The following is a 10739-nucleotide window of genomic DNA, read 5'->3' on the forward strand; positions in this document are numbered from 1 at the left end:
AATAGTGAGGGGCTACTCACGTTCTTTCATCAAATTCCTCTTAATATGGAAGAACTCTGTGTCTATGCTTAATGCACAACTTGATTAAACACGCAAGACAGATTGTACAACATTAGAACACTTTCCCACCAGGAGATTCGAATCCTAGCCAGCACAGAAGCCTTACAGCAACTGGCATAACTGGTACACCTTTATCCCACTGCACCACAGCTCAGACCCTCAAAAGAGATGGTAACTTCGGAGTATTTCACCTCCAAAGATCACCATCTCCCAAGGGCAACTAGAGAATAGTGAGGGGCTACTCACGTTCTTTCATCAAATTCCTGTTAATATGGGAGAACTCTGTGTCTATGTTTAATGCACAACTTGCCTAAACACTCAAGAGAGATTATACAACCTTAGAATACTTTCCCACCAGGAGATTCGTACCCTAGCCAGCACAGAAGCCTAACAGAAACTGGCATAACTGGTACGCTTTTAACCCACTGCACCAGAGCTCAGACCCTTAAAAGAGATAATAACTTCGGAGTATTTCACCTCCAAAGATCACCATCTCCCAAGGGCAACTATAGCAAAGTGAGGGGCTACTCACGTTCTTTCATCAAATTCCTGTTAATATGGGAGAACTCTGTGTCTATGCTTAATGCACAACTTGCCTAAACACGCAAGAGAGATTATACAACATTAGAACACTTTGCTACCAGGAGGTTCGAACCCTAGCCATCACAGAAGCCTGACAGCAACTGGCATAACTGGTACGCCTTTAGCCCACTGCACCACAGCTCAGAACCTTAAAAGAGATGGTAACTTCGGAGTATTTCACCTATAAAGATCACCATCTCCCAAGGGCATCTAAAGCATAGTGAGGGGCTACTCACGTTCTTTCATCAAATTCCTGTTAATATGGGAGAACTCTGTGTCTATGCTTAATGCACAACTTGCCTAAACACGCAAGAGAGATTATACAACCTTAGAACACTTTCCCACCAGAAGATTCGAACCCTAGCCAGCACAGAAGCCTTACAGCAACTGGCATAACTGGTACGCCTTTAACCTACTGCACCAAAGCTCAGACCCTTAAAAGAGATGATAACTTCAGAGTATTTCACCTCAAAAGATCACCATCTCCCAAGGGCACCTAGAGCATAGTGAGGGGCTACTCACGTTCTTCTATCAAATTCTTGTTAATATGGGAGAACTCTGTGTCTATCCTTAATGCACAACTTGCCTAAACACGCAAGAGAGATTATACAACCTTAGAACACTTTCCCACCAGGAGATTCCAAATCTAGCCTGCACAGAAGCCTTACAGCAAATGGCATAACTGGTAAGCCTTTAACCCACTGCACCAGAGCTCAGACCCTTAAAAGAGATGGTAACTTCGGAGTATTTCACCTCCAAAGATCATCTCCCAAGGGCAACTAGAGCATAGTGAAGGGCTACTCACGTTCTTTCATCAAATTCCTGTTAATATGGGAGAACTCTGTGTCTATCCTTAATGCACAACTTGCCTAAACACGCAAGAGAGATTATACAACATTAGAGCACTTTCCCACCAGGAGATTCGAACCCTAGCCAGCACAGAAGTCTTACAGCAACTGGCATAACTGGTACGCCTTTAGCCCACTGCACCTCGGCTCAGACCCTTAAAAGAGATGGTAACTTCGGAGTATTTCACCTATAAAGATCACCATCTCCCAAGGGCAACTAGGGCTTAGTGAAGGGCTACTCACGTTCTTTCATCAAATTCCTGTTAATATGGGAGAACTCTGTGTCTATGCTTACTGCACAACTTGCCTAAACACGCAAGAGAGATTATACAACCTTAGAACACTTTCCCACCCGGAGATTCGTACGCTAGCCAGCACAGAAGACTTACAGCAAATGGCATAACTGGTACGCCTTAAACCCACTGCACCACAGCTCAGACCGTTAAAGGAGATGGTAACTTCAGAGTATTTCACCTCCAAAGATCACCATATCCCAAGGGCAACTAGAGCATAGTGAGGGGCTACTCACGTTCTTCCATCAAATTCTTGTTAATATGGGAGAACTCTGTGTCTATCCTTAATGCACAACTTGCCTAAACACGCAAGAGAGATTATACAACCTTAGAACACTTTCCCACCAGGAGATTCCAAATCTAGCCTGCACAGAAGCCTTACAGCAAATGGCATAACTGGTAAGCCTTTAACCCACTGCACCAGAGCTCAGACCCTTAAAAGAGATGGTAACTTCGGAGTATTTCACCTCCAAAGATCACCATCTCCCAAGGGCAACTAGAGCATAGTGAAGGGCTACTCACGTTCTTTCATCAAATTCCTGTTAATATGGGAGAACTCTGTGTCTATCCTTAATGCACAACTTGCCTAAACACGCAAGAGAGATTATACAACATTAGAGCACTTTCCCACCAGGAGATTCGAACCCTAGCCAGCACAGAAGTCTTACAGCAACTGGCATAACTGGTACGCCTTTAGCCCACTGCACCTCGGCTCAGACCCTTAAAAGAGATGGTAACTTCGGAGTATTTCACCTATAAAGATCACCATCTCCCAAGGGCAACTAGGGCTTAGTGAGGGGCTACTCACGTTCTTTCATCAAATTCCTGTTAATATGGGAGAACTCTGTGTCTATGCTTACTGCACAACTTGCCTAAACACGCAAGAGAGATTATACAACCTTAGAACACTTTCCCACCAGGAGATTCGTACGCTAGCCAGCACAGAAGACTTACAGCAAATGGCATAACTGGTACGCCTTAAACCCACTGCACCACAGCTCAGACCGTTAAAGGAGATGGTAACTTCAGAGTATTTCACCTCCAAAGATCACCATATCCCAAGGGCAACTAGAGCATAGTGAGGGGCAACTCACTGTCTTTCATCAAATTCCTATTAATATGGGAGAACTCTGTGTCTATGCAACCCGTTCTCACACAAGACAGTACATATATGACTAGTGCTTAAAGTCAATATGTGGAATGTGATTTAGTACATATGTGATATATTCCCAGTTAACTTTTTTACCAAGGCTCAAACTCTTCCTCACGTACCAATTTACGTCTCACAGTACTCGTCCATCAACGTAGATAGCTGAATAGTCGTGATTGGTTCAATTATAACGAAAATTGTAGTTTTCAGGTCCCACATGGGTTGTGAAATTCACCTACTATTGTCCATGCTCTTATAATATTACAGATCAGCTACATCCTATTGAAGGCTCGTAGTTTTGTTTTGAGAAATATTAGTTGTTCTTAGTAAATTATAATAAGCACAATAAATTATTACATAGAATAAGTGCTTCACCAATCAATATTATATACTATAGTTTGTGCTTTAGAAATCTTTAAAGAATGTTTTGTAGGAACGCTAACAGAAAACGATGTTATGTTGGAATGTATATAGGGTAAACTACTGCAAACAGGATGGTATGGTGTGGATTATTGGAAATTATAGGATTAGTATAGGGTCCACTACCACCTGTTAGGTGGGTAAGGGGTCCAATAACACCCGCAGGATGAGTATGGGGGTCACATCCACCCACAGGAATGGTATGGGGATCACTTCCACCCACAGGAAGGGTATGGGATCCAATACCATCCACTGGATGTGTATTGCGTCCACTACCACCGACAGGATGGGTATGGGCTCACAACCACCCACAGGATAGGTATGGGGTCCAATACCACCCACAGGATGAGTATGGGGTCCACTATAACCCACAGGATGGGTATGGGGCTCCAACCACCCACAGAATAAGTATGGGGTACAATAACACCCACTGGATATGTATGGCATCCATTGCCCCCACAGGATGACTATAGGGTACAGTATCGCCCACAGGATTAGTATATAGGGTTCACTGCCGCCCACAGAGTCGGTATGGAGTCCACCGCCACCCACAGGGTCGGTATGGGGTCCACTACCGCCCACTGGGTCGCTATGAAGTCAACTACCGTCCACAGGGTCGGTAGGGGTCCACTACCGCCCACAGGGTCGGCAGGGGGTCCACTGCCACCCACTGGGTCGGTAGGGGGTCCACTGCCGCCCACAGGATCGATAGGGGGTCCACTGCCGCCCACAGGGTCGATATGGGGGGGGTCCACTACCGCCCACAGGATCGATAGGGGGTCCACTGCCGCCCACAGGGTCGGTAGGGGGTCCACTGCCGCCCACACGTTCGGTAGGGGTCCACTGCCGCCCACAGGGTCGGTAGGGGGTCCACTGCCGCCCACAGGATCGATAGGGGGTCCACTGCCGCCCACAGGGTCGATAGGGGGTCCCTTACCGCCCACAGGGTCTCTATGAAGTCAACTACCGCCCATAGTGTTTGTATAGTGTCCACTATCGCCCATAGTGTTATTATGGGGTCCACTACCCCTCATAGGGTCGGTATGGGGGTCCATTACTACCCACAGGGTGTGTCTGGGGTCTATTTTGGCAATACTGCTTTTCCAATCTCATTTGTTGTTCAATGTAAAATATTTGTTGCTCGACTTGCAACAATTTATATATATATATATATATAGTATAGTGCCTTTGCAATAATGTACCAATGTGTGTATTTTCATAACTCGTTTTAAATTGTTGAAAAATAAATAACTACATTGTGAATGCAAGTCAATGTTTACATGCTAAATCAGAGTTGCCAGATTCCGCTTAAAATAGCAAATTGTGCTTATTTTCAAAGCTTGAGAATTTAGCTTTAAAGTAGTTAAAAAACTACGAATTTCGCAATTTGCTATGTACTTTAGTGTACTATTTTAAAATAAGGTTGGTTTTTAAGCTGCAAGTCATATGAATCTCAAAAAAAGTATATTATTAACAATCTTATCTCCATAGTTCACTAGTTTCTGTAAATCAGATCTGGTAACTGTAGGCCAAGTACTGGTAGACTCAAGACACAATGTGTGTTGAAGCTATTCTCTTTGAAGAAGTCATCTCGACAGGATCTTCCAGCTCCAGCTATAAAACTTCACCAAACATGGATCTACCTAGTACATCAAATGGTAAGAAATTACTAAACTGTAGTAAACTGAATCTGACACTGTCATATATATATATATATATATATATATATATATATGTATGTGTGTATGTATGTATGTATGTATGTATGTATGTATGTATGTATGTATGTATGTATATATATATATATATATATATATATGTTGTACCTAGTAGCCAGAACGTCGTACTCGGCTTACTATGCAAGGCCCGATTTGCATAATAAGCCAAGTTTTCCTGACAGTATATTTTCTCTAATTTGTTTTCTGATGAAATGATAAAGCTACCCATTTCATTATGTATGAGGTCAATTTTTTTTATTGGAGTTAAAATTAACGTAGATATATGGCCGAACCTAACCAACCCTACCTAACCTAACCTAACCTATATTTATAGGTTAGGTTAGGTTAGGTAGCCGAAAAAGTTAGGTTAGGTTAGCTTAGGTAGGTTAGGTAGTCGAAAAACAATTAATTCATAAAAACTTGGCTTATTAGGCAAATCGGGCCTTGCATAGTAGGCTGAGAAGTGCGTTCGGGCTACTAGGTACGACATATATATATATATATATATATATATATATATATATATATATATATATATATATATATATATATATATATATATATATATATATATATATATATATATATATATGAGGGGTACCACCTCTGGTGCAAGTGTAGGGACCCATAGCCTCGGAGAAGAAAATAAAGAGTACTCAGAGAAGACCTTGTGGATCCTCACTGAACACTTTCATATTTTCTTCTCCTACCACCCTTATTCTTTTGGTATGTGTGTATATTTATCTAACTTTATTTGAAAACGTCATTACACAAAAAAAGTTACAATATTGGTTATATATATATATATATATATATATATATATATATATATATATATATATATATATATATATATATATATATATGTCGTACCTAGTAGCCAGAACGCACTTCTCAGCCTACTATGCAAGGCCCGATTTGCCTAATGAGCCAAGTTTTCCTGAATTAATATATTTTCTCTAATTTTTTTCTTATGAAATGATAAAGCTACCCACTTCATTATGTATGAGGTCATTTTTTTTTTATTGGAGTTAAAATTAACGTAGATATATGACAGAACCTAACCAACCCTACCTAACCTAACCTAGCCTATCTTTATAGGTTAGGTTAGGTTAGGTAGCCGAAAAAGTTAGGTTAGGTTAGGTTAGGTAGGTTAGGTCGTCGAAAAACAATTAGTTCATGAAAACTTGGCGTATTAGGCAAATCGGGCCTTGCATAGTAGGCTGAGAAGTGCGTTCTGGCTATTAGGTACGACATATATATATATATATATATATATATATATATATATATATATATATATATATATATATATATATATATATATATATATATATATATATATATATATATATATATATATATAATTTTTTTTTCTTCCAATAATATAGTATTCGCTTGAAATTAACAGCCTGGTCAATCAGGCTGTTGGATTCAACTCCTCTCAGTTTTGTTATACGAGTTACAGCATGGTTAATCACATCCAAAATTAAAGTTATTTCCAGATGCAGTCCTAAAATTTTTAACATTGCTCTCACTAGTGTTAATGTAGATTATTTCATAATTTAAATAATATATTTAATTACTGTAGTACATTTTAACAACAATTTAACTTATAATTTTTGCAGCATAGGTCATTTGAATATAAGTATTTTATTAGAAACTATTTCCTTCAGGTCTTCAGGGAAAATTCTTGAGGAGATGCACAAACTGCAAACAATGTGTGCATGTCCGAAGCAATGTTTGCAAGTTCTGCCAGTGTGACTTCCGAAACAGTAGAGAATTAATGAAGAAAGAAGAGGAAGCCCGTTTTCTACTTAAAGGCAAGAAGGCTTTAGAACGAAATACAGCAAGCCGGGTTCTACGAAGGATTGAAAATCAGGTATTGAAGTTTGTCTACATCTGTTGTATTCATTTGTATTCTTCTTATGCTGAACTTGCTTGATAAGGTATAGAATCAACATGAATAATGCTGTACAGTACTTACATACTATTTGTTTATTTATTTATATACAAGATAGCACACTGGGATTATGAGAGTACATAGAATTGATGTTTTTACATTCTTGTAAAGCCACTAGCACACATAGTGTTTTGGGCAGGTCCTTAATCTAACAGATAATTTTAAATAGGCAATTTAAAGCTTAAATGGAAAAAATTGGCTGGTACATTGTAAGAAAGTATCACAAAGATTACTATGTACATTAAAGTAAAATTTGAGGGTTATCAACATATAAATTGTAGCATAATTTGAGGAATATTTCAAGGTATAATATAGTAAGATATGCATTCAATATAACAATCATGATATAAGGTGATAGCAATGATTACAATGGAAAAGTTGTATGGTTTAGGCACATATATTCTGGCATTGGATTTCATAAGATACAGTGCGAGTTTAATACACTAGTTAGGAAACTATCAAGAAAAAATTTAGGTACTTTTTGGTTTTATTTTTTAAAATGGCAGAAGTTGGACAGTTTTTAAATTTGTTAGCAAGTTAGTTCCATAGACAAGGTCCCTTTATTTGCATAGAGTATTTACACAGAATAACTTTGACTCTGGGGATATCAAAGATATTTATTTCTGGTATTGTGATTCTATTATGGGTTCTATTGCACATGCACAGCTATGCTTCAAACATTTATTTTGTTGCATTTTCCCAGATAGTGTTATTGTTTAAATATTATTTGCTTTTCAGCTAACATATCTGCGTGGCTGTGGGTATGAATCAATCGTTATCTATTACAAGAAAGGACCAGCACGGGTGACATGGTATCCTACCAAACAACGTAATACAAGAAGAGGACAAGAAGATCTTCACCACTAACTTCTTTTTGTGTAAGTAGTTCACATAATATATAAATATATCACCACCTATTATTTTCTCTCATATATATATATATATATATACATATGTATATATATATATATATACATATGTATATATATATATATGTCGTACCTAATAGCCAGAACGCACTTCTCAGCCTACTATTCAAGGCCCGATTTGCCTAATAAGCCAAGTTTTCCTGAATTAATATATTTTTTCTAATTTTTTTCCTATGAAATGATAAAGCTACCCAATTCATTACGTATGAGGTCAATTTTTTTTTATTGGAGTTAAAATTAACGTAGATATATGACCGAACCTAACCAACCCTACCTAACCTAACCTAACCTATCTCTATCGGTTAGGTTAGGTTAGGTAGCAGAAAAAGTTAGGTTAGGTTAGGTTAGGTAGGTTAGGTAGTCGAAAAAACATTAATTCATGAAAACTTGGCTTATTATGCAAATTGGGCCATGCATAGTTGGCTGAGAAGTGCGTTCTGGCTATTAGGTACGACATATATATATATATATATATATATATATATATATATATATATATATATATATATATATATATATGTATATATATATATATATATATATATATATATATATATATATATATATATATATATATATATATATATATATATATAATTTCAATTCAATCATCTCTGTCGTTGATGTATATGGCAAAAAGTGTGTGGCCCAATACAGCACTATGTCTTAACGTAATGGGTCCAAGGGCCCATAAGGTCTCGACAGCATTAAGGGCCCTTTAGCAAACCAGTGTGCTGGTGCCCCTATGACACCCATGACGTCTTTGTATCATTTCAAGTTTGTACATGTACTTCTTAAGATATGGGCACCATACAACTGCTGCATATTCTAGCTTTTGTCTAAAAAAATCATGAACAATTTATTTATTATTTATCCATGAATGCCAGAACTAAACCCTGTGGTACTCCACTCGTGACATTTCTCCAGTCCAATACATTGCCTCTGATTACTGCCCTCATTTTTCTATCAGTTTGAAATTTTTTAATCCATGTTAGAAGCTTACCTGTCACCCCTCCAATATGTTCCAGTTTCCAGAACAAACTCTTATGTGGAATTCTATTGAATGCCTCTTTTAGGTCCAGATAGATGCAGTCAACCCAACCATATCTTTCCTGTAAAATTTCTGCGGCTCGATCATAGTAACTGATTAAATTTGTTACACAGGATCTTCCATTTCAAAATTTTTTATTTTTTATTTTTATTTTTTATTCCAGCACGCACAAGGAAGCTTGATGCAGATAAACTTACATTAGGATCAGAAGGTGATAGCGATAATGCCCTGGAAAAAAATCCTGACGAGCTACAAGTGCAGCAGGTGCATAAAGTCCAAAAGGTACCGCTGGTGCAAGAAATTCAACAATTACAAAAAGTTCCGCAGGTGGAACATTTACAAAAAGTTCCGCCGGTGCAACAAGGGCTACCATTAGCAATCCTTCAGAAACAGCAAGAAGTACAAGTAGTAAAATTTGAACCACAGGGAACTACACCAGGAAAACAGTGTAGTAACAACGGAATGGGAATTTTAAAATACCTGAGGAAACAGGTAAAAAAGGACAAACAATAGAAATGGTTCCTTACACATTATTTGGTAGTTTATAGGTATTTTACTTATAATACTTTATATTATGTCTACAGTTTATAATTTAGTTTACAGTTAATTTACTTTTCAACTTCCATATCTTACATGAAGGATTTTTACTGTTTTTCATTTTTAAAACCTTATTAGTATCATTTATAGTTTAGTGTCAATTCACTTATAATACAATATATGGAATAATTTACTAAATTCATTTAACTATAATAAATTTAAATAAACATTTTTACCCCAGGATGAGTTTCAGTCACCCTACCCAAAAAATTAATGTTTCTTTATTACTAATCTTGTGAGAGGTAGCTTATTGTGCAGCCCATACTCATTCTGTGAGTGTTAGTTTATTGTGCACCCCATAGTCATCATGTCACCCAAGCCTGCTGCAGCTGCACCTGAGGGGTGGTGTAGGGAACCATTAGTGTACTATTATGATTTGAGAGAGAGAATGCTCTGTGGACAGAGCATCAATATGGCTTAAGGCATTGAGCTTTGCCTCAAGATGAAGCTTGGGCTGATCTCTGATTTGCTTCTTGGGAGTCTTCATTTACGTGCACCCCATACTCAACCACTTTGTAGTAATTAATTGTGCAACCCATACTCATCCTGTTACCAGTAGTTTGTGCAACCCATACTTATCCTGTGATCCCTATCCCTCTACTTCAAGTCCCTCAAGGGGCGCACGAATTCAGTTTGGCATACTGCATCCTGCCTTCCCATCCCTAGCTACTGACCCATCACAATATTTTATTTTATTTTATTTATATATATACAAGTAGGTACATTGGGGTTGTGAGAATACATTGAATAGTACAGTATTTACAATCTTGTAAAGCCACTAGTATGCGCAGCGTTTCAGGCAGGTCCTTAATCTAACAGATAATTTTAAGTAGGTAATTTCTATCAGAATTGATAAATGATAATAAATACATTGTTTACATACATACATTACAAATACATACATATAAGCTCAAAAGCTTCATTGAAGGTTGTAACAGAACCCATGAGCACCACACCAGAAAAAAATACAGTTTTGATATTCCAAGAATACGACTTAATCAAACTAGAAATGCTCTACAAATCAAGGGACCCAGAATGTGGAATGATCTTCCCAACCATGTTAAAGACTGTACCTCTCTCAACCAGTTTAAGATAAAAACTAAACACTACCTAATAAATTCACTAACC

At 37.8% G+C, this 10739-nt stretch overlaps 1 protein-coding gene across 1 annotated transcript; it reads left to right on the plus strand.

Annotated features, from left to right (window-relative positions):
• Positions 1-4858: 4858 nt before the first annotated feature.
• Positions 4859-9771, plus strand: LOC123762226 (uncharacterized). The gene is made up of 4 exons (XM_069312290.1): positions 4859-5011; positions 6748-6953; positions 7773-7912; positions 9178-9771. The coding sequence occupies exons 1-3, from the start codon at positions 4909-4911 to the stop codon at positions 7899-7901; spliced, it is 438 nt and encodes a 145-aa protein (XP_069168391.1). The 5' UTR covers positions 4859-4908; the 3' UTR covers positions 7902-7912; positions 9178-9771.
• Positions 9772-10739: the final 968 nt, after the last annotated feature.

This window comes from Procambarus clarkii, chromosome 71 (genome assembly GCF_040958095.1).
Source record: "Procambarus clarkii isolate CNS0578487 chromosome 71, FALCON_Pclarkii_2.0, whole genome shotgun sequence".
Classification (NCBI taxonomy): Eukaryota; Metazoa; Arthropoda; class Malacostraca; order Decapoda; family Cambaridae; genus Procambarus; species Procambarus clarkii.